Here is a 25,899-nt window from a genome sequence, read left to right as displayed (position 1 = left end):
CGGACCGTTGTGATTTGGTCTCTCTCTCCACTCTCGTGTCGGTGTGACGTCTGACGAGGTGTGCTTTCCCGCTGCGCGCTGCGGTAGCGGCGCTGGGGCCTGCGCCTGGCCGGCTTGGGGCTTGGGGCTTGGAGGGTGTGGGGCGTGGTGCTGCTGCTGGTGGCCGTGGAGGGCTCGAGGCACTAGGGGGATCGCTCTCTCCACGTGTCTCCAGCGGTGTCTCGCCTCGATTTTCGTAAAAAGGCCACAAAACGTACCGCCGCCTCACTCACGGGATGCACTACGCACAAGACGGAGGTGCTCTGGGACACATAGGCTTGGGGCCCCGCACTCATCTGTCTCTCGGGTGTGCGATCCGCTGCTGAGGGGGGGGGGGGGGGGCTACCGCATCGCCACCTCCGGCGCGGACGGGCGGTCCACGGGGGGGGGCGTCCAAGCAGCGCCGACGCGCCGGAAAGCTGGCTTGCGCGGCGCGGCGTCGGGGGCGGCGCCGCCACACCACGCGGGGACGGCGTGCACGCCGCGCGGGGCGGGCCTCGAGGGGAGCTTGGGCGCCGCCGGCGAGGCGAACGGCCGCCGCGAGGACGCGGAGGAGGAGGAGGAGGCTGACGAGGCGGACATGGCGCTGGCGCGTGGCTCGGCCGCGGCGGTGTCGAGGGAGGAGGAGAGCTCCGAGAGGCACATTGGCTGGCTGTGCTGACGATTCCAGCCAAAGGCGGGCAGGTCGGTGTGCCGCGCCTCCATGCGGAACCACGGGCTTTCCGCGGAGGCCGAGGAGCCGCACGCGGAGGAGCGGGGCGAGTCGCACGCGTTGAGCCGCGGGGTCGCAGCTACACTTCCCCCTGGCGTGGTGCACCAGCCGTCGTCTGAGTCATCGCCGCGCCCGCCCACCGGGCTGGCGAGCGGCTCGACCTCGAAGCGTCGCTTCTGCCGCGAGCCCATGTAGCGCGATGCAGTGCCGGGGATGCGCAGTGTCGGGGGCGCGCGGGCGCGTCAAAGAGAGAGTATCCAGAGCGGTAATGGAGGTGAAGCTTGTTGCGCATTCTCACCAAAGGTGTTTCTTTTCGACACATGTTTCCTCGCTCACCCCGTCTCGTTTCCTTTCCGTGTTTCTCTACAGCACCCTCTCGTTTCCTCTCTAGTTTCCCGAGGAAACTCCGTGGAAATCAGCTGGTTTGGGCCCACAATCAGTTACATTGACAATCAGCCAAATCGGCAAAAAAATCCGGGTTTTTTGCCGGTTCCTCGGTTTCGCCTCAGAATTTGCCCCAGACCAGCTCTCAGACTCAGGCAGGGAAACTCGAGAGTTGCCAGAATGGAGCTCCAAACACCCTCTGATTTCCCTGGAAATTTCCGGAAACGACAAGTGCTGGGGACCCTCTCGTTTCCTTCTTGGTTTCCGGAAACATGTGTGCTGGCCAAGCTAAGCGCTCCAGAGCGCTCTACATCTCTACAGCTCTACAGCGCTCTCACTCTACATACTACATCCTCTATCTACCCCCGCCCTCAGCTCCGCGGCGCGTCCCACCCTTCGCGGGGTCGCGCTCGAGCGGGGCATGCCAGTCGATTTCTTCGGCGACTACCTTTACAACAAGGCCCACCACCGGCGGCCCCACGACGGCGTCCTCGCCGCCTCGCTGGGCGGACGCAATGCGCGCCCCGGCCAACGCGCCGGTCGTGCACGGTGACCAGGAGAAACCCTGAGCCCTGGCCTCGACACCTCGACACCAAACCTCTCGACACCGACTCGACACCTTGACACCCCATGCCAACTCGACCAACTCGACACCCCTCGACACCCCTCGACACCATCTAGGCTGGGACCATGCTCGTCCGTGTCAAGGTGCCAAACTCGACACCTCGACACCCCTCGACACCTATTCACCCCGCTCTCCCCCCCTTTGAGCAAACGTAAGCGTAAGACCCGTCGCGTGTTGGCAACACCGGGCTTGGCCACCGCGTCTACGCCCACCCTCCCCCCAACGAGCGCATAGCCCGGCCGCATGGCCGAGGGCCGACGCATCATCGATGGGCAAGCAGCAAGACCGGAGCTCCACCCCGCCGGCCGAAGGGCCACACCGCCCCTCGGCGGGCAAAACGGAGTGGAGTCCCTCGCATCCTGGAGCACACACACAGGCAACGCACGCTACCGCGGGCAAGCCTTCACCCTTCGGGAGGGGCGCGGACCCCGGGCGGCACGGCGGCTCAACTCGTGGGGACCGCCGGCTATCTGGCCGACCCGCGCCCACCCCCAGGCTGCCTCTCTGCTCAACGGCGGCGCCGGCGAAGACCGCCCGGCGCCCTGGCAGAGGGCTAATAACCTCCCCCGCGACAAGGACGATCAGGGGCACAGGTGGGGCTCTCCCTGAGGGAGGGTGTAGAGGATGTAGAGTGTAGAGCGCTGTAGAGCTGTAGAGATAGAGCGCTCTGGAGCGCTGTAGAGCTGTAGAGCTCTACATCCGCCGCGTGACGAAGCGCCTGGTGCGTTGTAGAGCGATGTAGAGGCGCTCTACAACCCTGGACTCAACGCTCAGACAGGAGCTCCCGCACGCGCTGAAAACCAGCCGATCGCGTAAACGGCGTCGAATGAAGCCCGCCGAGTTTGATCGACAATCGCGAGATTGACCGCCGTTGACCAGAGAATCGACGGCAGCATGCAAACGATGTGCCAGCTTCCGTGGCGCTCGCGCCGCGCAGGCTGGCCCATCGAGCGCGCTCTCTGGCGCTGTCCGGGCCACGGGGCCACGCGCGGCGCCGCGCGTGCCGCGCGCCACTCGCCGCGGCAGGCAGTACAGCGCCACTGCAGCCTCGCGAACGTCGCGCACAGATCCAGGAGGCTGCCCACCAAGCAGCAGAGTGCTGCACCGGCATGCAGCGGAGGCTGTGGCGCTGCGGCGCCGTCTCCCCGCCCTGTCCACGGAGCAGGCGCGCGGCGGCACGGCCCTCCACCAGTCGCAGGAGGTGCGCACCTCCCAAAGGAAGCACCAGATGCTCCCTCAGCACACGCAGCTTTGCGCAGCGCAGCGCACGGGCCGCGCCACGCAAAGCCGACCCTCAGTCTGCCCGAGAGGCTGCCTGCGGAAGGCCTGGCAAGCGCGCGCCCGCCTCCTCCGCGGCCATGCCCTCCGCCCGGGCGAGCGAGCAACAAAGAGTGGAGTGAGTGAGTGAGTATTCTTGATACGAAACCACGACGACACACACCAGTCGGCTCGCATCGGTTGCCTCCATGAACGGCGGAGCTATTCTCGCGTCCACACCACACCTGGCTCCAACGTGGACACGCCCATAGCTGGGGACACTACTAGGTCGCGCATGGCATCAGAAGTTTTATCTCTGGGCCCCGAAAGGCATCTCTAGCAGCGTCGTTACGCATGCCCCTCCCCTCCTGGGCGCATACGCCTCACGTCTCGACAGAGCATAAGCCCTTGGCGTGTGACGAGACGAGTTCTTCGCCATCGCAGCGAGCAGCAACCCACCCACTCGCCGCAGCAGCCGGAGGCATCACACACACACACACACACTCACACACACACACAAAGAGTGGAGGCGGATCTGTTTAGATTTTTCTCTGCCCGATTTTCTTCTTGCTTGAGTTGTGGCTGTGAGAGGGGGTTGTGGTAAGAATTCGTGTTGCCGTGCCGCCACCGCATCTACCGCGAAGCTCATGCCGCAGGCGGCGAGCAGCGACGCTGGCCTCGCTTGGTGGCAGCGCGCGGCGTGCAGCGTGGTCTCCGCCGGCCCGCTGCCGCGCCACGTCGCCTTCATCATGGACGGCAACCGCCGCTGGGCCCGCAACCGCGGCCTGCCGGTCGCCGAGGGCCACCGGAGAGGGTACGCAAAGCTCGAGGAGAGCCTGCGGTGGTGCGCCGAGCTGGGCGTGGCGGCGGTGACGTGCTACGCCTTCTCGCTCGAGAACTTCAAGCGCTCGGCCGAGGAGGTCGACACGCTCATGGCGCTGATGGGAGAGAAGCTCCGCTCGATGCGGCGCGAGGACTCGCTGATCATGACCCAGCGCGTGCGCGTGCGCGTGGTGGGGAACCTGGCGAGGGTGCCCGCCGACGTCCGCGCCGAGATCGACGCCGTCACGCGCCTCACCTCGGCGCACGAGCGCGCCGTCCTCACCGTCTGCTTCGCGTACACTTCGCGCGAGGAGGTCGCATCCGCCGTCTCCTCCCTGGCAGAGGCCGCCGCCGCCCGCACCCTCTGCCCGTCGGAGCTCACCGCCAGGTCTCTCGAGGAGGCGTTTCGGACGTACGACCCCCGCACGCCGCCGGTGGACCTGCTGCTGCGCACTTCTGGCGAGACGCGGCCACCGGAGACTATGCGGCACCCTCCGAGGCCCTTCCACGAAGCGTCTACGGCCCTCCTGCAGGCGAGAAGCGGCTGTCCGACTTTCTGGTGTGGCAGTCCGCGGCCGCCGTCACCCTCTTCACGCCCGTGCGCTGGCCGGACCTCTCCCTCCTCCGCTTCCTCGGCCGCCTCCTCCCTGCAAACTGTCCCCCAAGCCTTGTCGAGCCTCCCCTCTGTGAGCCGTCGCTCTGCCTTGCTGCAGGCGTCCTCCTCCGCTACCAGGCGGCCAAGCCGCACCTCGACGCCGCTCTCGGCACCGGGGAACGGGACGAGGCGGGGGCGGGGGCGGGGGGCGTGGGGGCGGGGGCGGGGGCGGGCGCAAAGGCAGGGGTTGGTGCGGGGGTTGGTGCTGGGGCTGCTGCTGGGGCTGGTGCGGCTCGTGCGCGTCCTCCGCCAGGGTTCGCCGACTGCGCGAGAGGGAGGGTGCTGTCGGGGGGCGGGGGCGGGGCGGGCGTGCAGCCGTGGCGAGCCCTCTGGCCTCCCCTCCTCTGGCCGACCTTGCTCTCCTCCCTTCTCTCCTTCGCCGCCTGCACCGCCCTCGCGTGCGGCGTGGCGCTCTGCGCAGCCGCGCGGCAGAGGCTCGCTCTGTGTGCCCTCAGCGCCGCCGCCACCCTCCTCCTCGGCGCCCTCGCGGCGGGGGGGCGCGGCGCGCCGGACGGCACCGCCGCCGGCACCACCGCAGGGGCGGGCGGAGGGTGCGTTCCCCCTCCTACTGCTGCTGCTGCTGCTGCTGCTCCCCCTCCTCCTGCGCTCCCCGCCCTCCGCCCCGCCCTCCCCGCGCCCCCGCCTCCACCCCTCCACCTCTCCGCCCCCCCCCGCCCCCCGCCCCCGCCTGCAGGCAGCCCGTGGTGGCCGCGTTTGCGGTCTCCGCCCTCGCCGCCGCCGCAGTGGCGGTCGCGGTGCAAAAGGCGGCAGTCTCGGCGCTGGAGATGTGATCTGCTGCTCCCCTGTCTCTGTCTCCTCTCTCCTCTTGCCCTCTCTGGTCGCTGTGCAGCATGTGCGCCAGGGCAAGGCGTGTTGTTGGTTGCGGAGTTGGACGACGTCGCGGCTTAACGGCGGTTGTTGCGTCTTGCGAGCGGTGAGAGAGGCGCCTAAAGCGTATGTGTGGGGGCTGGGGCGTCGCGCGTGTGCGGCGTGGGAGCCGACTCGGAGGCGCGCAAAATTGTTCTAAACCGCCACGCATTGACGGCGAGACATGATGTGTACGAATGGACGACGTAATGGGCCACAAGTCGACAAAAATATGCCGAGAGGCGAGACTGAGATCTGAGTGCGGGACTGCGGACTGGTGCGGTGTGCGCGGGCTCTCTCGTCTCTGCCGGCCGCGACACCGTCGTGAGTGAGACGGCGCCTTCTCCCCTGAAGTCAGCTGCTACTTCTTCTTCTTTGTGATTCGCGCCTGCACCATTATCAGGTGCCAGCCCCACTGCGTCTTCACGGGTTCTCGCCTGCGCGGCGTCGCAACGCGTGTGGGTGCGAGTGCGGAGTGGCAGAGAGTGTGGGGCAATGGTGTCGAAGGTGAGGCGGCGCGCACAGCCAGTCTCCCTCCTTGCACTTGATGGAAGCCGCCCAGAAGTCGGGGTCGAGCTCGTTCTGGGCCTTGTCGCCGAGAAGGCCGTGTGCGCCGGCCTTGTCCTCGGAGTATTTGAAGGCGGCCTACGCACGTGCCGGTGGCGCCACTGAGTGAGGGAAGCGCAGCGAGCGCTCGGCGCGCGGCGGCGGCCGCTCCTCGTTGAAGCTGATTTTGCCCGTGTGTATCTCTTCGCTTATCCGCAGCGCGTCCGACTGCTTCTGTACGAGGATATGCCGGCAGGTCTGGTGAGTGAACGACTTGTCTGGCCCCTGGTTCTGCGCAATCTTGCCGTCGCCCTTCTTGCCAAACTTGTCAGCCTTCTTTCCGAGCGACTCACTCTCCTCTGCCTTCTCCTTCCGCCGGTCCTTGCCCATCCGGAGGGAGGCAGCGATTGGTGGGCCTGGAGCGGCGCGGCTAGCTACCAAGAGTGAAAAAAAGAAAATATCGTTCGTGACGGCGCGCTCATGTTAGCTAGAGCTGGCTCACAGTTGCAAAAAAATCTTGTCGTCCACCACACGCAGCAGATCTCCATGGCGGCGGTGGCGGGCGACGCCGAAAACATCAAGAAGCAGGCGCGCAAGATGCGCATCAACTGGGAGAGAGAGATTTTTAGCAATACCAAACAACTCTAACACTCACACGTAATTTGGGGCCTGGAGCCCTGTTCACGCGCGCGCGAGACGTGCAGACAGGGTTGCCAGGTGAGAGCGAATGGCGCGGTTCACGCCTCGCACAACAGAGAGAGAGATGCGCTCTGCATGGTGGGACATAAAAAGAGAGCGAGTACTTGGGCGAGTAGGCCGTGCGGTCAACGCTGCCGCGCGCGACTTTGCGCGCGAGGCGGCGCAGCTTGAGAACGGCGGTGGGCGAGAAGCCGCCGCCGAACGTCTCGTGGAGCAGCAGGTTGAAGTTGTTGCGCTTGACAAAGATCGCGTCGTGGTAGAAACCGCGATGCGCCTTGACGTAGCCGTGGCCGGTCTTGTGGTCGAAGGGTTGGCCGGGCTGCCCGCGCGCCTTGCAGCCCATGTTTAGGCGGCGGGCCTTTTCTTCGGTGTTGCCGAAGGCGTAGGAGTGGCCAACGGAGGCGGGCGTGCCGCCACTCGAGGCGTTGCCAACGCCCGGCGAGGAGGTCTTGAGGAGGGGCGTCCAGAGCTTGATTTCATTCACGTCATCGCATCCTCCCGGTCCCGCATGGGGTTCCGCGAGGTCGACCTTGTACCCCTCGTTGTACTGCCGGGTGAGCTCTGGTTTCTCCTTGTCGCCGTGCACGACCGGCGCGTTGGCCGGGGCGCGCATCGCGTCCGCCCAGGCGGCGAGGACGCCGTCGTGGGGCCGCCGGTGGTGGGCCTTGTTGTAAAGGTAGTCGCCGAAGAAATCGACTGGCATGCCCCGCTCGAGCGCGACCCGAAGGGTGGGAAGCGCCGCGGAGAGCCAAAGGCCGAGCTTTCGCTGGAGCTCGTCTTGGAGGGTGTCGGAGGAGAGGGCGGTGGCGTACGTACCGTCGACACGGACATCGAAGGCCTTGCCGGCGAAAGGCGTTGAGGCGGAGACGAAGCGCGCGGCTTCGCGGTTGTTGACGGCGCTGTCTCCGAGGGACGGGTTGTTCTTGACGTGCACATCCCGCGCCTTGACGAGCTCCTGGTGCGCGTACCAGTCCTTGTTTTGTTCAACTGGAGAGATCAAAACAAACAAAACAACTAGAGAGATCAAGAACAAGCAAGCGGCAAACGGCCTCTTGTCCTCGGCCCCTTAATAGGTTAGGTTAGGTGGGAAGGTGAAGTCTCCAACGCGGTATGGGTGGACGCTAGACAGATGATGACGACACACACCAGTCGACTCGCATCGGTTGCCTCCATACGGGCGGAGCTATTCTCGCGCCCACACCACACCTGGCTGGCTCCAACGTGGACACGCCCATAGCTGGGGACACTACTAGGTCACGCATGGCATCAGAAGTTTTGTCTCTGGGCCCCGAAAGGCATCTCTAGCAGTGTCGTTACGCATGCCCCCTCCCCTCCTGGGCGCATGCGCCTCACGTCTCGCCAGAGCAAACGCCCTTGGTGTTTGAAAAAAAACTCTTCACGCACCACAGCCAGTTTCGCCGACAACCTTGCCAGCTGAAGAGCAGCGAATGCCGCTGGTCGTGCTCACGCAAGGGCTCTCGCCGCCATCCCAGCCTCCCGCACTGTGGATCCAAATTGAGCATGCAGATAGCGTGCAGCCACACAACAGGAGCGCTCAGTCTCAGACGTTGCAGTCTCAGCCTGATGCAGTGTACTGGACGTTCGTCGCCATCGTCGCCTTAACACCTCTGCTGCTCTTTCTCATCGCTGTGACGGCGAAGTGCATGCTCCGGCGCGAGCGGCAGGATATGGGCGTCGGCGACGCTGAGATCGTGAGCATCTTGTGCAAAGCTCACACTGCTGACGTACGAGTGCGACTCGCAATCACGTATTTTACCCTCTGTTGTGCGTGGGCCATTTACACAGTCACTGACCTCTCAGCCTACATCAAATGGCTTTTGGACATGAGCTCCACGCGAAGCCAGGCGGTGTTCGACGAGCAATGGTCGCTGCCTGCACCGCTCCTCGGGGTAATCGACGGCATAATTCCCCGTCTGATACTGTTGGCGCTGCGCCCAGTCGATCGGGAAGGAATGTGCGCCGTGGGAGCCTACTCTGTCGTGCAGGGCCTAATTTGCCTAGCGAGCGACTACAACATGTTCAAGCACCGGTACATTCCCGAGGCCGAAGCCGCTGAGTGGAGCCCGAGAGCGACAGCCATCGTCTGCTTCATGGCCGGCACCTTTCCGAGGTGGTCCTTCTTCACGCTTGCGAATCTCTCGGTCTGTTTTCTCCACCGGACATCGACCCGTGGCGCGCTCCGCCGCCTCTGGCGTGTGGATCTCTACACGCAGCTTGCAGGGCAGCTCGTGTGGTACCCCCAGGCAGCACTCTACCTGCTCGCTGGAGACGCGGTGCCCTTTTTTCTGCAGCAGTGCTGCTGGGGCTCGCTGATCGGGACATGCGTCGTGGTGCCCGTCTATCTCTACCGCGGCCGCATCCAACGCGGCGCGATGTCCATGGTGCTGCCATCCGACGCGAACGGACTCGTCGCTGTTGCAGCTCTGATGCGATCTGGGCTCTCACCACGGGCGTTCGAGCAAAGAACGCTCGAGGCGGTTCGCATGCTTCGCATGTTGCCATGGTCGGCCCTACGCGAGGAGCATTTCGAGTCGGCGCAGAGCGGCGAGGAGGAGCGTCTGTACTTTCGAGCGACGTCCCGGCCGGCAACGTTTGGCGAGGTCGACGCCTTCATCTCTCACAGCTGGAGTGACAGAGGGCCGCTCAGATTCCGTGCCCTCCAATCATGGGCCCGAGAGTTCGAGGAACATAATGGCAGGGAGCCTCATATCTGGTTCGACAAGGCCTGCATCGACCAAGATGACATTCAGCGCAGCTTGCTCGGCCTCCCAATCTTCGTTTCGGGGTGCTCGTCCTTTGTTGTCCTTGCTGGGCCCACGTACGTCTCTCGGCTGTGGTGTATCCTCGAGCTCTTTTGTTTCATGACGACGCGCGGGTCGGTCGAGGACGTCCACGTGCTACGCCTCGAGGATGAGGAGTCTGTGTGCGGCCAGACAGAGAAGGACGAGCGGGGCGAAGCCGTCGACCTCTCGAGATTTCAGGTGAGCAACGCGGCGTGCTCGAAGCGCTGGGACCGGGAGCAGATCCTTGCCTCCATTGAGGCGGCGTTCGGAGATCACAGGCCGTTCAACAAGGCTGTGCGTAGCGTCTTCTGTGCGGACGCCCCGTCCTCGCCACGCTTGCGGTCGAAGTGCATGGATTGCAATTCGTGCCACTCGCCTTGTCGAGCGTCCTCGCTGTCTCGAGTGGACTCGCCTTCTCCAGTGTCGAGTGCGTGTACAGAGAGTCACTCAGATCGTTTATAGATCTCACAGACCACGGTGAGGCGTTTTGTTTTGTGGCAGTTTTGTTATCAAAAGAGAGACCCCCCCCCCCTCTCGAGACGCTGGCTGGCCGAGTAGACAAAGGCTTGATGGATGGAATCTGGGTTTGGAGCTATAGTCGGCGCTTAGCTACATCGGCAGAAAATAATGGCTCACCTACACCGGTGCCTTGGTATGAAATCGCCCTCCCGCCATATGCGGGTTGTGTTGAACGACCCGGACGCCGGCTGGACGAGCAAGCGCCCCGTGCCCGGCGCAGCCAGTCCAGCGTGACTGGCCGTCATGTCTGAGCTCCACGCCGCGCTGCGCTCTTACCGCTCCTCCAAGGCTGCGGCACTCTCGCAGCCGGCGTTTTGCGTCTTCTCCAACGCGGAGCTCGACGCGCTGGTTGCAGCATGCCCGCACTCAACCTTTGAGCTCGCGGCCGTCAAGGGCTTCGGCCGCGCCAAAGTCCAGAAGTTTGGCGACGACATCGTCCGCATCTGCTCGGGGCACTTGAAGTCGGCCGCGGCGGCGCTCCCTGCGGCCGCCGCGCCAGCAAAGCGCAAGGCTCCCGCCGCGGCCGCGTCTCGCGCCGCCAAGCAGCCGTCCACCGCGGCGAGCGTCACCGCGGCGATGCCACCCGCCGCGGCGGCCCCGCCCATCGCCCGCGAGGCGCTCAACCCCGAGCAGGCCGCCGCCGCACAGATCGTCCTCGCCGGGACGAATGCGTTCCTCACCGGCGCCGCCGGCGTCGGCAAGTCGTTCCTGCTGCGCTACATCATTCAGGAGCTCGAGCGCAGGATGCCCGAGCAGGTCGCCGTGTGCGCGCCCACCGGCATCGCCGCGTCGCACGTGCAGGGCGTCACCATCCACTCGTGGAGCGGGATTGGGCTCGGAAAAGGCGGCGCGCAGGCGCTGCTCCAAAAGGTTGAGGGCAACGTGGCGGCGCAGGGGCGCTGGCGGCTGGCGCGCTGCCTGATCATCGACGAGATCTCCATGCTCGACAGCTTGCTGCTCGACGCGCTCGACCAGATCGGCCGCACCGTCCGCCACGCGCCCCACCTCCCTTTTGGCGGCCTGCAGCTTCTCTTCTGCGGCGACTTTCTGCAGGCGCGAGCCACTTCCGAGCCACTTCCTAGAGCCACTTCCTAGAGCCACTTCCGAGACACTTCTCTTCTGCGGCGAGCTTCTGCAGGCGCGGCCCGTCATTAGAGCCACTTCCGAGACGCCTGCGAGACAGCCGCCGCCCTCCCTGACGCCCTCCCTTTGCCCGCCCCGCAGCTGCCGCCCGTCTCGCTCGGGCAGTACAACACGAGCTTCGCGTTCGCGTCCCGCGCCTGGCGCGAGGCGGGCGTGCAGACCATCGAGCTCAAGACGATCGTGCGACAGTCCGGTGGACCGCCCCCTCCGCCGCCCGGCCAGCGGGGCGGCACACAGAGCTCTCTCACTCCTCGCCCGGCTCCTCCCAGGCGACCTCCCCTTTATCGGCCTCCTCAACTCTGTCCGCGTCGGCGTCTGCACGCCCGAGACGACGGCCGAACTCGCCGCCTGCCACATCGGCGTCAAGCCGCAGCCCGACGACGGCAACCTCCTCCCGCAACCTCCTCCCAACCAGGGCAGGAGGGCCTCGCCTCACCGTCTCTGAACCTCTGTACAGGCATCCTCCCCACCAAGCTCTACTGCAAGAACCTGAACGTCGACGCCGAGAACGCGGCGCGCCTCGCCGAGCTGCCCGGCGCCGCCACCAGCTTCGCGGCGACCGACCTCTTCAAGGTACCCTTCCCACGGCCAACCCCACGGCCAACCCCCTCGCCCCAGCCGTTTCCCCTCACGCCCCGTCGACTGCGCCACTCAATGCGCAGGGAGAGTACCCCGCCGACGCAAAGAAGCGTCTGAGCGAGCTCGTAGAGAAGAAGGCGGTCAGCCGGCTCGACCTCAAGCGCGGCGCGCAGTGCCTGCTGACCAAGAACATGCCCGAGCTGCGGTGCTCGCCTGGCGGCTCGAGGGGGGGGCGTGGCACTGCTGCACCTCTCAGACGCGCCTTCCCGTCTCGTCTCTAGGCTCGTCAACGGCTCGCGCGGGGTGGTCGCCGGCTTCGAGGCACTGCAGACACCCCCTCATCCCTCACCCCTCACCCCTCATCCCTCACCCCTCACCCCTCGCCCCTCGCCCCTCACCCCTCACCCCTCACCCCTCACCCCTCGCCCCGCACCCCTCCCCACCAGGAGGTGCATTGCGACCCATACGGCGTTCCCGCCGGCAAGTACCTCTGCCCCGTCGTCCAGTTCGACAGCGGGCAGCGGCTCGCCGTGCAGCCCGCCTCCTTCTTCCAGGCGGGGCCCGGCGGCGCCGTCGTGCGCATCGCGTGGCCCCTCAAGCTGGCTTGGGCACTGACCGTGCACAAGTCGCAGGGCATGTCCCTCTCGCGCGCCGAGCTCATGCTCTCCGACGCCTTCGACTTTGGCCAGGTGTACGTGGCCCTGAGTCGCGTCACCTCGCTCGTGGGTCTGTGGATTCGCGGGGCCGCCGTGACCCAAGCCGTCGTCAAGGCGCACCCGGAGGTGCTTGCCTTTTACCGCCAGGTGGGCTGCCTCTGAGAGCTGTGAGTGTTGACCGGACCCGGACGGGCTTCCCGCGCCCGGTCCCGGCGGTTAGACACAATGTGTTTACTTGCGGTGTCAAACGTTTGAGTTACAAACCTCCACGGGTCGACAGTACGACAGCGCGAACGACACATATCACAGTGTCGTATGTCGACACGCACACGCGACACGGAAGCCGGGCCCACGGACAAGGCGACGAGCCCGCTTCGCGGCTTCGGCCTTCGCCCCCCCACCCCCCCCGCCCCGCCAAGCGCCGTGCGGTATGGCCTCGTTGTCACGCCCCCCGCACCACACGAGCGGCGATCGATGCGGCGAGAGAGAGCTAACCACGGCCTACGCTGCAGTCCTGCAGAGCGCTTAGAGTACGGTGTACATAGTGAAGACATAATGACGTATCATACACATCCCTGCCCTCTAAACGCTCTCCCTCTTCAGCTCTACGGGCACCACGTCGGTCCTCGCCGCTGCCAGCTCATCACCTGCTGCTTTGAGGGGAAGCACCTCTGCTTGTCGCCCCACCGCGGCGAGCCGCCGCGGCAGCACGCCTTGGTGAAGGCGCCCGAGGTTGGATCGTAGAGCATCGGCGCCTCATCGCTCCAGGGCGTGTCGAGCGAGTAGTACGGGACCGGACGGCCCGCGCGCTGGACCATGAGCGGGTAGACCAGCCGGTCGATTGAGCTGGTGAACTTGCCCACCATGCCGTCGCACTCGGCCATCAGGAGCACGTCGGTGAGAAAGCCGTGGAACTCCTCCCACGGGTCCACCTCCCCCCGGTCTAGCAGTTGCTCGATGTTCCGCTCCTGCCGCCGCCCGTCCTTTCTCGAGCCCGCGGCACGCGTGACGACCGTCGCGCCCGGCCAGCCCCCCACGAGCGGGATCGCCCGCCGCAGGTCGCCGAGGGCGGAATCCGAGTCGGTCGCCACAAAGACGGTGCGGTATCGGTAGAGCGCAACCATCTGCGCCACCCGCTGCGCGTACTCCGCGCCCGAAGAGCAATTCCGTCCAAAGGCCCTCCCCTTTCTGCACGAGTCGCCTCGGCGCATGTGCAATGCCAGCCACGGGCGAGGCGCCCCCCGCAGGCCCATCTTTGCCTTCTCATCTGAGACGGCCCTGGCCACGGCCGCGTTTGGCCGCAGCAGCCGGCCGAGGAGGATGCAGCTCCTCCAAAAGGGCAGCTCTAGCAGTGGGTAGCTCCGCTTGATGCCGCCGTAGCTCTGCGCCAACGTCTGATGCCGCCACGAGCCGTTTCTCCTCGTTTCGCTCACCGGCGCTGGTGGCGCCGCCGCGCAGGGCGGCAGCGGCCTGCTGCTGCTCAGGATGGGCTCAAAGATGCAGCCCAGCTCGCCACGCCGGCAAGCTGCACGCTGGGAGGGTGACAGCTCCAACCAAAACGGCGCCCGGGTCACGTCTGTCCTTGTGCGCAGCGCAGCGTGCAGCCGGATCGGATGCGGCAGCCAGGCGTGCGACACGGCGGTGCTGATGCCCTTGACCAGGCTCTTCAGATAGGAGCCAAAGCCGTAGGCGTCGCCCGAGAGGGCCGCGTGGCACCTCACGGCGGAGCCAAAGCTCGCGGCGGCCGAGCGCCAAGCGTCGCGCAGGCCGTGCGCGGCCTGCGGTGCGCCGGCGAGCGGCACCGGCGGCCGGGGAAGGAACGTAGGGGCGGCCGTCGGGTCGAAGGTGTCCCAGAGCATTGTGCCCTGTTTTTGTGAGTGTGAGGACGCGCGAAACATTCGAAACATGAGATTTCACCCACGTCACTTGAGCACTTGAGCACTGGATAGGGTCGGTTCCGCATGGTACGGGACCCCTCCCTGCGAATGGCCGCACCTCTAGTGAGGCCCGCATAGTATGTGGGAGACTCATGCCGCCGCCCCTGCCACCCCTGTGTCAGTGTGCCTGTGGTAGTGGGAGACTGCCGGTGAGAAGCCGGAGGAAGGTCGCTAGACTGAGATGAGACCGCCAGTGGAGTTGGGATTCCACCGTGCACCGCGCTGCGAGCCTGTCGTGTCCCTTGCCAGGAGCAGGAGAGCCCACCTGTCCCCCTCATCGTCCTTCCAAAATCCTGCTCGTGCAGGTGTGGACCCTGTCCTCCTCCCCTATCCCTCGTTTGGGTTGTCTGTTTTCTTTCTTTCTTCTCCCTGCGAATGCGCACCCCCCCTAGCTAGGGGTCAGGGCTCTCTAGCCCGTAGCCCGATGCCGATCATCCGGCTCGCTGGGTGCGCTTCTTAGCTCCCCGGCCCTGGATGTGAGGTTGCCGACTGCACTCCAAGTGCTCCAAGACCAAGTGCATCCAAGCCGTGCACGGTGTTAGGTATGTTGTTGGCAAATCAAGACACAGAGCTCACGCAAGGATCACAGCGGGAGGAAAGCGGCGAGTCGCAATTCCAGGGGTCGTTGTGGCGGGCCACCCTGTCCAGAAAGGCATGGATGCCAATCTGGGGTCTCTCGACCGAGTCTATGAAGCCCTGGCCGCTCCCGGTGGTGGCAAGGTTAAGCAACCGAGCAACGGAGATGGTGCGGGGGCACGGGTGTTCCAGGGGGTCACGACACGCACCGACCCTTCACGAACCGAAAGGCTGTGCCCGGGGAAGGCACAGTAATCCGGCACGTGTTGGGCGCCCCATTCCGTTTGGCGGCTGGGTCGGCTCAGGGCCCCGTCCACTTCCCTCCCACTTGGCGCGTGATGATGAGGAGATGCCACCCAGGCCAGCCAGGGCAGGGGCGGAGGACGAGGGCGGAAGGCGGGATGGGCGCCAAGCGGGAGGGAGCGGGCGGAGAGACGTGGAACGCACAGATGGGGGATGGCGAAGGCGGAGGGGCGGGAAGCGGGGAGGTCGGCGGGAGGGTGGAAGTCGGCATGGGCGGGCGGTGGGTGGTTTGGTAGGGCAGGGGGGAGGGCGAGGGGTGGAGTAGGGGGGCGGTGGGGACGGGGGGCGGCGAAGGAGAGGGTTGCGGCGGGAAAGGGAGCGTGAGGCTGGCGGAGGCGTGGACGAGGTGGGGGGCGGCGGCGGCGTGAGCGGCGGCGGCGGCGGTGTGTGTGGGGGAGGTGGAGGGAGGCGGAGGCGCGGGCGAGGCGGCGTGAGCGGCCGTGCACGGAATCTTCTTTTCTTCGCGCAGCCAGCATAGAAGGTTAGGTTAGGTGCATTGCTCGCGAAAGAAAGCCACTTCTCGACTTGGGCCCTGTCTCCGGGCGCTTCTCTCGAGGTCTCGCAGATGCCAGGAAGGTGCAAGGTGCAGTCCGGCCGCCGTTGAGGCTCAAGCTTCCCTTCACCCACTGCGCCGCCATGTCAAGCGCTGTGCCGAACCCGATCAAACTGAAGGCGCACGCCCCTCCCCCCACCCACCGCCCACCGCGCCCGCCCGTGCCGCCCCGCCACAACCGCCCACCATCCGCACCGCCGCCACCGCCGCCGCCCCAAAGCAGCTTGCAGAATACAGGCTGCGTACACCGCCGCTGCTCACTCTGCCCCGCCCCGCGACCGCCCAGGTTGGGCTTGAGATGCTGAGTGAGGTCCGCATCGGACCCTTTGGCGAGGCGCACGCGCTGCTGAGCAAAGTCCTGGGCAACATCGTCGCTCACCCAGACGAGGCCAAGTACAGGACTCTCAAGAAGTCGAACGCCAAGATCGGGGCCCTGCTCGCCGTCTCGGGCGTCAAGGCGCTGCTCATCGGCGTCGGCTTCACCGAGGAGAGCGAGGCGTTTATGCTGCCTGCAGAGCTCGGCCCGGCGGGCTGCGCCGCGGGGCTTGCGGGGCTGAATGCGCAGGCGGACGAGAGGCAGTCGGCGGAGAGTTCGGCGAAGCTGCAGGCGGCGTCCGAGCTGCAGAAGAAGCAGGCGGTCGAGGCGGAGAAGCGCAAGCTCGAGAAGCTGCAGATCCAAGACGACGCAGAGGCGCGCAAGCAGCCCGGCTGGCGCGCAAAGGCTGCCGGAGTCAAGGGCGGGCGCGACATCGTCACGCCGAGCGACATCGGCGCGTGCGGCAACGCGGGCGGATGATCGTAGGCCGGCGCTCCGATGCACGGGAGCGCCGCGCCACGACCGAGCGTGCGGCCAGGCTCTCGCAGCCGCCTCTCCCCCGCGTCTTCCTTGCTAAGGGAGCGCGGGCGGGGAGGCGGCTGCGAGAGGAATGACGCCGGCGGCGCGCAACGCCCCCTTTGCGGGGCGGCGCCGCGGCGGAGGGGTGCCTGGCCCGCGCTCGTCATCAGCCGAGAGTGAGCCCTCGCGCCCGAGGGTGTCGAGGGTCGCTCTGTGTGTGTGTGTGCTCACGCACACGAGGTGTGCGCCGGGGGGGGGGGGGGGGGGTCCTGCGCCGCGTGAGCGGGCGTGGCTGGGCTGTGGACAGCGAGCGCCCAATGGGCCTGTACAGCGTGGATGGGGGCAGGGAGGGGGCGCGGAGGAGAGAGCGAGCTGCGATTGCGCGGCAGTCGTCCTCTGCGGTATTGCGCCGGCCTTGCCGCCCACTCGGGCCAGTCTCGGCCGGTGAACCCAGGCATCTCGCAGTTTCGGTACGTGAATGGAAAACGAATGTAAGTTAAAATAATACATGGAGCTGGCCCCGAGAGGTGTGGGGCTGCGGGGGGGAGGGCGGGGAATCCGCGGTGGGAGGATAAAGGATAAAGCCGTCTCACTCTCCATACACCATAGCACAGAGCGGGCCTCTCTCCGTTATGTGTCTGTAGGCCAACTTCACGCGGTCTCCTTCGCCCATGATTGCGCCAGCTTCCGCTTGATCATTTTGTGCTTTCGATCCGCGCGGTGGTGCTTGGAGTCGACGTGCTGCCTGGAGCCGCGCTGCTTTGAGTCGCGCTGGCGGTGCGCGTGAGAGACTGCGGTGGGCTTGCCGCCGCCGTGGTGCTGTGAGTGCATTCTCCTTGCGCTGTGCAGCACGGGGCCCCTTGCATCGCGCACGCATGGGTCGACCAAATGGCAGCAGGGTAAGCTCGAGAAGAGCAGAGTGCGACCCTGCTCGCATGGGACGCAAGGCGGGGGAGGTGGGCAAGGTGACGGTCCTGGCGGCGAGGAGGGTGGAAACTGGATCAACGGTAGCACGCGAGGGAACGTCGGCGCAGGAGGCGTTGGGGATGGCAACGGAGGCGACGGCGGGGAAGGGACGGGCGCCACGCCGGGCGGGAAGGACGGCGTCGGTGGCGGTGATACTGGCGGCGACAGAGATCCCATCGGCGGCGAGGGTGGCGGCGGCGGCGGCACGGCCAGTGGGAGAGCGCGAGGCGATAGTGGCGGCGGCAGAGGCAGCGGCGGCGTGGGCGGGTACGGGTGGGGCGCGTCTGGCGCCGGCGGGACTGGCGACGGCGGCGGGGTCGGCGGGTGGGGGTGCGGCGCGTCTGGCGGCGGCGCCGAGGGAGAAACGGACGGAGGCGGATAGTCGATCAGCGGCAGCGAGCGAGGTGTTGTTGGCGGTGATGGTGGTGGTGTTGGCCGAGGCGTTGGGAGAGACGGCAGCGGCGGCGTCGGCGGCGACGGCGAGGGCGCCATGCCGGGCGGGAAGGGAGGCAGCGGTGGCGGAGCCGGTGGTGGGGTCGGCAGAGGCGGCGGCGGAGAAGGCAGCGGAGGCGTCGGCGGCGACGGCGAGGGCGCCATGCCGGGCGGGAAGGGAGGCAGCGGTGGCAGAGCCGGTGGTGGGGTCGGCAGCGGCGGCGGCGGAGAAGGCAGCGGAGGCGTCGGCGGCGACGGCGAGGGCGCCATGCCGGGCGGGTAGGGAGGCAGCGGTGGCGGAGCTGGTGGTGGGGTCGGCAGAGGCGGCGGCGGGGAGGGCAGCGGAGGCGTCGGCGGCGACGGCGAGGGCGCCATGCCGGGCGGGTAGGGAGGCAGCGGTGGCGGAGCCGGTGGCGGGGTCGGCAGAGGCGGCGGCGGGGAGGGCAGCGGAGGCGTCGGCGGCGACGGCGAGGGCGCCATGCCGGGCGGGAACTGTGGCGCTAGTGATGGGGCCGGAGGAACTGATGACGGTGGTGATGGCGCACCGCCGGGCGGATATGGAGGAACGAGTTCGATCGGGAGCGAGGGCGGTGGAGGGGAGGCAATCAGCGGCAGCGAGCGAGGCGTTAGTGGAGGAGGCAGCGGTGAGGGCGAAGGCGCACCGTCGGGAGGGAATGGCGGCAGCGGCGGCGGCGATGGAGCTGGGGAGGGTGACGAAGGAGGAGAGGGTGGCGGCGCCATGCCAGGCGGCAGGGGTGGTGAACGCTCGAGAGGCGGAAGCTGAGGCACTGAAGGCAAGGGCGGCGTGGGCGGGTGGGGGTGGGGCGCGTCCGGCGGCGGCGGGGCTGGCGACGGCGGCGGGGTCGGCGGGTGGGGATGCGGCGCGTCTGGCGGCGGCGGCGAGGGGCCTGGCGAGGGCGGCAGCGGCGAGGCGGAGGGCGGCGACAGGGGCAGCGGCGGCGTGGGCGGGTGGGGGTGGGGCGCGTCTGGCGGCGGCGGGGCTGGCGACGGCGGCGGGGTCGGCGGGTGGGGATGTGGCGCGTCTGGCGGCGGCGGCGAGGAAGAAACGGACGGAGGCGGATAGTCGATCAGCGGCAGCGAGCGAGGTGTTGTTGGCGGTGATGGTGGTGGTGTTGGCCGAGGCGTTGGGAGAGACGGCAGCGGCGGCGTCGGCGGCGACGGCGAGGGCGCCATGCCGGGCGGGAAGGGAGGCAGCGGTGGCGGAGCCGGTGGTGGGGTCGGCAGAGGCGGCGGCGGGGAGGGCAGCGGAGGCGTCGGCGGCGACGGCGAGGGCGCCATGCCGGGCGGGAAGGGAGGCAGCGGTGGCGGAGCCGGTGGTGGGGTCGGCAGAGGCGGCGGCGGGGAGGGCAGCGGAGGCGTCGGCGGCGACGGCGAGGGCGCCATGCCGGGCGGGAAGGGAGGCAGCGGTGGCAGAGCCGGTGGTGGGGTCGGCAGCGGCGGCGGCGGAGAAGGCAGCGGAGGCGTCGGCGGCGACGGCGAGGGCGCCATGCCGGGCGGGAAAGGAGGCAGCGGTGGCGGAGCCGGTGGCGGGGTCGGCAGAGGCGGCGGCGGGGAGGGCAGCGGAGGCGTCGGCGGCGACGGCGAGGGCGCCATGCCGGGCGGGAAGGGAGGCAGCGGTGGCGGAGCCGGTGGTGGGGTCGGCAGAGGCGGCGGCGGGGAGGGCAGCGGAGGCGTCGGCGGCGACGGCGAGGGCGCCATGCCGGGCGGGAACTGTGGCGCTAGTGATGGGGCCGGAGGAACTGATGACGGTGGTGATGGCGCACCGCCGGGCGGATATGGAGGAACGAGTTCGATCGGGAGCGAGGGCGGTGGAGGGGAGGCAATCAGCGGCAGCGAGCGAGGCGTTAGTGGCGGAGGCAGCGGTGAGGGCGAAGGCGCACCGTCGGGAGGGAATGGCGGCAGCGGCGGCGGCGATGGAGCTGAGGAGGGTGACGAAGGAGGAGAGGGTGGCGGCGCCATGCCAGGCGGCAGGGGTGGTGAACGCTCGAGAGGCGGAAGCTGAGGCACTGAAGGCAAGGGCGGCGTGGGCGGGTGGGGGTGGGGCGCGTCCGGCGGCGGCGGGGCTGGCGACGGCGGCGGGATCGGCGGGTGGGGGTGGGGCGCGTCTGGCGGCGGCGGCGAGGGAGAAACGGACGGAGGCGGATAGTCGATCAGCGGCAGCGAGCGAGGTGTTGTTGGCGGTGATGGTGGTGGTGTTGGCCGAGGCGTTGGGAGAGACGGCAGCGGCGGCGTCGGCGGCGACGGCGAGGGCGCCATGCCGGGCGGGAAGGGAGGCAGCGGTGGCGGAGCCGGTGGTGGGGTCGGCAGAGGCGGCGGCGGGGAGGGCAGCGGAGGCGTCGGCGGCGACGGCGAGGGCGCCATGCCGGGCGGGTAGGGAGGCAGCGGTGGCGGAGCCGGTGGTGGGGTCGGCAGCGGCGGCGGCGGGGAGGGCAGCGGAGGCGTCGGCGGCGACGGCGAGGGCGCCATGCCGGGCGGGTAGGGAGGCAGCGGTGGCGGAGCCGGTGGTGGGGTCGGCAGCGGCGGCGGCAGAGAAGGCGCTAAACTGGGCGGGAAGGGCGGCGATAGCGAGGGGCGCGTCCGGCGGCGGCGGGGCTGGCGACGGCGGCGGGGTCGGCGGGTGGGGGTGCGGCGCGTCTGGCGGCGGCGGCGAGGGGCCTGGCGAGGGCGGCAGCGGCGAGGGCGGAGGTGAGGGCGAGGCGGACGGCGGCGGGGCCGGCGGCGGCGAGGGCGAAGAGGATGGAGGCGGATAGTCGACCAGCGGCAGCGAGCGAGGCGTTGTTGGCGGTGCTGGCGGTGGCGTTGGCAGCGGCGATGGGAGGGATGGCAGCGGCGAGGGCGGAGGCGGCGAGGGCGGAGGTGAGGGCGAGGCGGACGGCGGCGGGGCCGGCGGCGGCGAGGGCGAAGAGGATGGAGGCGGATAGTCGACCAGCGGCAGCGAGCGAGGCGTTGTTGGCGGTGCTGGCGGTGGCGTTGGCAGCGGCGATGGGAGGGATGGCAGCGGCGAGGGTGGAGGCGGCGAGGGCGGAGGTGAGGGCGAGGCGGACGGCGGCGGGGCCGGCGGCGGCGAGGGCGAAGAGGATGGAGGCGGATAGTCGACCAGCGGCAGCGAGCGAGGCGTTGTTGGCGGTGCTGGCGGTGGCGTTGGCAGCGGCGATGGGAGGGATGGCAGCGGCGAGGGCGGAGGCGGCGAGGGCGGAGGTGAGGGCGAGGCGGACGGCGGCGGGGCCGGCGGCGGCGAGGGCGAAGAGGATGGAGGCGGATAGTCGACCAGCGGCAGCGAGCGAGGCGTTGTTGGCGGTGCTGGCGGTGGCGTTGGCAGCGGCGATGGGAGGGATGGCAGCGGCGAGGGCGGAGGCGGCGAGGGCGGAGGTGAGGGCGAGGCGGACGGCGGCGGGGCCGGCGGCGGCGAGGGCGAAGAGGATGGAGGCGGATAGTCGACCAGCGGCAGCGAGCGAGGCGTTGTTGGCGGTGCTGGCGGTGGCGTTGGCAGCGGCGATGGGAGGGATGGCAGCGGCGAGGGCGGAGGCGGCGAGGGCGGAGGTGAGGGCGAGGCGGACGGCGGCGGGGCCGGCGGCGGCGAGGGCGAAGAGGATGGAGGCGGATAGTCGACCAGCGGCAGCGAGCGAGGCGTTGTTGGCGGTGCTGGCGGTAAGGATTTGAGTGATCGAGTAGCCAGGAATTTGATACGAGGTGTACTCGAGTATCGCGCGCCTTGCGGGGTACGAAACCATGACGCGAAACACAACCATTCGACTAAAGAAAGAAAGAAAACACTCACGCGAGGCCGCACACAGAGATTTTAGGAAAGGAGCGTGTTCTAGCCGTCTCCCAGGTTTGCCCTCAGCCGTCTACCTCCGCCCCATAATAAATAAATAAAGCCGTAAATCGAAAAATTGGAAGGACTAGGACTCTACCTCTCCCATATGTCGCGTTGTATTTCTTTTTCGGAGTCGCCCCGGGTTCCGGCTCCAACCCGGATAGGGGGTCTGCCGCCACTGGCTGGCCCCTCCCAGGTTGGGTTGGTTGGTCTTGTTTCGCCCATAAACCCTGCCGTCTGCAATAGGTAGGTACGCGCTATTTTCATCTTTTTTCGCTTCGCTGCGCGGCCTGGGGATAGGTAGGTAGGTAGGGCGTTTTGGCGCGAGTCAGTGGGAACAGACCCCCCATCTGGGTCCCGGGTACAGTGGGTTGCGGGCATTAAGAAAACGTCGCATTAAGAAACCCTACCAAGCGATTTCCGCAAAAATCTAAGAAACCACGGGGCGCCGCAGGCGCGGCCCCGAGAAAAGGCCAGACACGAGTGTGAACGGGTCCGGAGCCCCAGCTGCAGCTCAAAATTTCTCTTCGCCTGGGCCTGCGGCAGCGCACTTGTCACTTTTCAAGTCTGCGGTGTTCTGAGTGGAGTGGTCAGTGGATGGAGGCGTGTGTGCGTCTTCCCCTCATCCAGAGAGCCGACTCGGCGGCAGACTCTTGGCATCGCCCTCGCGGACCGAGCTTTAACACTCTTCTTACCTAAAAATCCTTCGGGCCGGCGCTCTGGCTTGATTGAGTGCCCCGCCCGGAGCTAAGAAACCACGGCGTGGGGTGGATGAGGGCTGTGGAAAGGCTTAGAAACGGCGGCGTGCCGCGGGATTCTGTTTTCTTAATGCCCGCAACCCACTGTAGGAGCCGCGGAACCAGGCGGTTCGACGCCAGCGCCGCACCCCAGCGTTGGGCGTAGTGCCGCAAGCAGCGTCCAGCGTCAGTGTCGATGAGCAAGCCCACGACGGACCCTCCGAGCCAAGCCTACCTCGCGAAGAAGCGTGAAGCGATGGCAGCTGCCTCGTCCTCGCCCAGTGGTGCCACCTCACTCCCGCTCGACGGCACGGCCGGCGGACCGCCGGACCTCGACGCCTGGGCTCTCGCCTGCGACGCAGCCGCGACTGCGGCGGAGAGCTGGCCGACGGCGCTCACCTCTGCGACGGGCGCTGCCGTCAAGACTGGCTTCGTCGAGGGGCCGTACGCGACTGGCATCCGGTCGGTGCTGTGGATACAGGACTTTGAGGCGTCAAAGCTGGATCGCGTGGTCGCGCTCCTCGGTCCGCCATTCGAGTCGGTCATCCGCAACGCGCCGCTCTGGGACGGGACGTTCCAGTCGGCCGACGTCGTCGGCGCCCCGGCCGCCGACGTCAAGACGGTGTCGTGGAGGTTCTCCGCGTGCCCGCTGTGGCCACGCGACCTGCTCTACCTCTTCCACGTGAAGGAGATTGGCGGCAAGAAGGCGTACGTGTACCCGTCGGTGTCGCGCCGCGAGGGGTACGGCAAGCCCACAAGCTGCTGCCGGGTGCGGGCGAAGAACATGTTCCCGTCGATCGACCGGATCGAGAGGCTGGCCGACGGCAGGATCCGGCTCGTGCACATGATCACGACGCGGCTGGGCGGGCTGATCTGCGACTGCTGCTACAACTCCTGCTTCGAGTCCACCGTCCTCCAGACGTACGCGAGCGAGGCGGATAAATGGCGCTCAGTCATTGACGGCGACGCGCCGCTGTACTGAAGAGCCCCGGGGCGCGGTTCGGTTCAAAGCCCGTGGTAAAGCCGACGCGGGCGGCGTAGAACGCGACTATTTCAGGACTTTTTAGCTTTTTTGTCGGTTCTATTACTATTTTTAACCTATGTGTCCTAGATGAAAAAATTACCATCACCGCCTGCGCAGGCTGCGGCTCCGGCTGCGCCTCACACGACGAGCCCTTTGCATTTGCAAGAGCGCGCACATACGGCGTATCCATACGGACGATTTGCGATGAGTAGAGTCCACTCTCACCTGACCACCCTGCCCCCGGCGGTCCGCGGGCGGAGGCCTCTGTTCTCCCTGGCCGCGATGCGTAGGTTTGCGCGCGCGAGCGTGTCGGCCGGGTCGAGGTCGCAGGCGCGCGAAAACCAGTGCTGCGCCTCCTCCGGCCTGCCCTGCCACATCAGCATCGCGCCCAGGTTGTTGGCCGCCGAGCCGTCGAGCTCGTGCGACCGCTCGAACGCCAGCTCGTACGCGCGCATGGCGTCGCGGGCGTCCTGCTGCGCCTCGTCGCTGCGCAGGTCGTCGGCGGCGGCCCAGCGGAGCTCGTAGCAGCGGCCGATGTTGTACTGCGCTGCGGCGGCCATGCGGTTCAGCCCGCCCGGGCCGGTGGCGTGGCCCTCCACCGCCGTGATGCAGTCCTCAAACGCGGTGATCGCGTGCCCGATCTCGAACGGGAAGATGAGATCGAGGCCGTGCATCTGCAGCTCGACCTGGCGCTGGAAGCCGGCAAGGCACCATGAGCCCTGTGTGAAGAGCTCATCCGCCTCGCCCATGAGCGGCGCGCGGCACATCGGACACTGCGACGCGTAGTCGTCCGCCGTGCGGTGGTGGTGCAGGAACCTGTGAGCAGGCGCCGCACCGAATCGGCGTGAGGCCGAGATGCGCTGGCCCGTCGGCCCACGCACGCGCGCACATGTGGTCGATGCAGCCGCGGCAGAAGACGTGCTTGCACGGAAGGACGAGGCGGTCGTCCCACCGGATGCCGTCGTAGCAGATGGAGCAGACCGCCGCCGAGCGTGTTGGCATCTCTGAGAGCGCGGAGGGCAGCGCGCTCGCGGTTAGTGGTGCAAGCGTGCAAGCGGAGGGGAGCCGCAAGCGGATACAGGTGCGCGCACAGGTACGGCGGTGGATGCAAGAGCAAGCGAATAAAAACCTTCTCGTCTCTCTCTCTCAAACGTCGTGCTCAGGCCTCTCAGTTCACGCCGGAATCGTGAACCGTGAACCGTGAACCAACTAGCCCCCGCCCCGAGTCCGTGAACCCCGAACCGTGAACCGACTAGCCCCCACCCCGAGTCCGTGAACCGTGATCCGTGAACTGACTCCTCCCGCGACACCCGCCGCGAACCGTGAACCGTGAACGAACCGAGTCTGGCGAACCGGCGGTGAACCGCCGGTTCGCGAACTGGGTTCGCGAACTGGTTCGTGAACCGCCCCCACAAAGTTCGCGCGGCGGTTAGGCAAGGGAGGGATGGGAGGACGGCACGCCGCCACCACACAGGGATTTTAAGGAGAGGGGTGTGATGCGCTAGCCGTTGTTATGGGACACTCTGACATGTCATGCAAGAGGAGGGCTGTTTTCTTTTTACAAAATCGCCTCCTTTTCTTTTTATGGGCTTGTTTGTCATGCGAGAGACTGCCGTGCTCCCCTTTCTCTTTTTGACGCCCCGGGGAAAGTGAGGAAAGTTGGTCGACCGGGGGAAAGTTCGCGACCGGGAAGGGAACGAGGGAGGGGAAGGGGGAAAGGGTAAGGGGAGAAGTAAAGAAAAAAATGTGCGCGCCATGTCGGAGAAACCTCGACTCTGGCCGCTTAGGCGAGGGCAAATGGTGGCACCCTCGCTAGCGGCCACCACACGCCTGCTGAGGCCTTCCCTCGTTGCACGGCAGCGGTGCAGCGTGCGTGCATTCGAGGTTCCCTCTGCCGCCCTCCTCGCCGACGCCGCCGCTGAAACCAGTGCCGTGATCAGCCTCGATGCACTCGGCAACGACATCTTCTTCTTTCTCCTCGCCTCTGTCGTCGTGGTGCCTCTCTCGCGCGTCCTCAACGTCACGCCCGTCCTCGGATTCCTCGCCGTCGGCTGCGCTGCCGGTCCATTCGGCCTCGGCATCCTCTCCGACTCGGAGGCGAACGTGCAGCTCGGCGACCTCGGCATCGTCTTCCTCCTCTTTATCGAGGGCCTGCAGCTGTCTCCCGACCGCCTGCTCAAGCTGGGAAACTTCTTCAAGCTCGGCCTCGCGCAGTTCATCCTCACCATCGCAGCCATCACTGCCGCGAACCTCTATCTCGGGCCCCAGGTCCTGCCTGCCGCAGAGCGGTTCATCCTGCTCGATGACGAGCTCGTGCGTCCCATCCTGTCCACGCCGGTGCTCGCCTTCTGCCTCGCCGGCGCCGGAGCGCTCTCCTCCTCCGCCTTTGTC

The 25,899-nt window shown here is 67.4% G+C and overlaps 6 protein-coding genes across 6 annotated transcripts; 5 read left to right on the top strand and 1 right to left on the bottom strand.

The window, feature by feature from the left end:
- Window positions 1-3,664: 3,664 nt before the first annotated feature.
- EMIHUDRAFT_101820 (hypothetical protein) lies at window positions 3,665-5,285 on the top strand (the record flags this gene model as incomplete). The annotated part of the gene is made up of 6 exons (XM_005772835.1): window positions 3,665-4,153; window positions 4,228-4,273; window positions 4,373-4,495; window positions 4,553-4,684; window positions 4,916-5,045; window positions 5,189-5,285. 6 exons carry the CDS (start codon window positions 3,665-3,667, stop codon window positions 5,283-5,285), a joined length of 1,017 nt encoding a protein of 338 aa, XP_005772892.1.
- Window positions 5,286-5,534: 249 nt separating this feature from the next.
- EMIHUDRAFT_79153 (hypothetical protein) lies at window positions 5,535-6,297 on the bottom strand (the record flags this gene model as incomplete). The annotated part of the gene is made up of 3 exons (XM_005772834.1): window positions 5,535-5,798; window positions 5,885-6,006; window positions 6,079-6,297. 3 exons carry the CDS (start codon window positions 6,295-6,297, stop codon window positions 5,723-5,725), a joined length of 417 nt encoding a protein of 138 aa, XP_005772891.1. The 3' UTR covers window positions 5,535-5,722.
- A 1,757-nt stretch (window positions 6,298-8,054) lies between these two features.
- EMIHUDRAFT_208321 (hypothetical protein) lies at window positions 8,055-9,712 on the top strand (the record flags this gene model as incomplete). The annotated part of the gene is made up of 2 exons (XM_005772833.1): window positions 8,055-9,608; window positions 9,689-9,712. The coding sequence occupies 2 exons, from the start codon at window positions 8,055-8,057 to the stop codon at window positions 9,710-9,712; spliced, it is 1,578 nt and encodes a 525-aa protein (XP_005772890.1).
- Window positions 9,713-10,172: 460 nt separating this feature from the next.
- Window positions 10,173-12,469, top strand: EMIHUDRAFT_208320 (hypothetical protein; the record flags this gene model as incomplete). Its single annotated transcript, XM_005772832.1, has 8 exons — window positions 10,173-10,493; window positions 10,563-10,916; window positions 11,154-11,265; window positions 11,530-11,645; window positions 11,735-11,856; window positions 11,933-11,957; window positions 12,158-12,226; window positions 12,341-12,469. 8 exons carry the CDS (start codon window positions 10,173-10,175, stop codon window positions 12,467-12,469), a joined length of 1,248 nt encoding a protein of 415 aa, XP_005772889.1.
- A 3,302-nt stretch (window positions 12,470-15,771) lies between these two features.
- Window positions 15,772-16,642, top strand: EMIHUDRAFT_435840 (hypothetical protein). The gene is made up of 2 exons (XM_005772831.1): window positions 15,772-15,795; window positions 15,963-16,642. Exon 2 carries the CDS (start codon window positions 15,975-15,977, stop codon window positions 16,470-16,472), a length of 498 nt encoding a protein of 165 aa, XP_005772888.1. The 5' UTR covers window positions 15,772-15,795; window positions 15,963-15,974; the 3' UTR covers window positions 16,473-16,642.
- A 5,959-nt stretch (window positions 16,643-22,601) lies between these two features.
- Window positions 22,602-23,593, top strand: EMIHUDRAFT_435837 (hypothetical protein). The gene has a single exon (XM_005772830.1). It carries the CDS (start codon window positions 22,681-22,683, stop codon window positions 23,464-23,466), a length of 786 nt encoding a protein of 261 aa, XP_005772887.1. The 5' UTR covers window positions 22,602-22,680; the 3' UTR covers window positions 23,467-23,593.
- Window positions 23,594-25,899: the final 2,306 nt, after the last annotated feature.

This window comes from Emiliania huxleyi (genome assembly GCF_000372725.1).
Source record: "Emiliania huxleyi CCMP1516 unplaced genomic scaffold EMIHUscaffold_35, whole genome shotgun sequence".
In the NCBI taxonomy this organism is placed as follows: domain Eukaryota; phylum Haptophyta; order Isochrysidales; family Noelaerhabdaceae; genus Emiliania; species Emiliania huxleyi.
The sequence above is the reverse complement of the archived record's forward strand: the minus strand, read 5'-3'. Positions and strand labels throughout refer to the sequence as shown.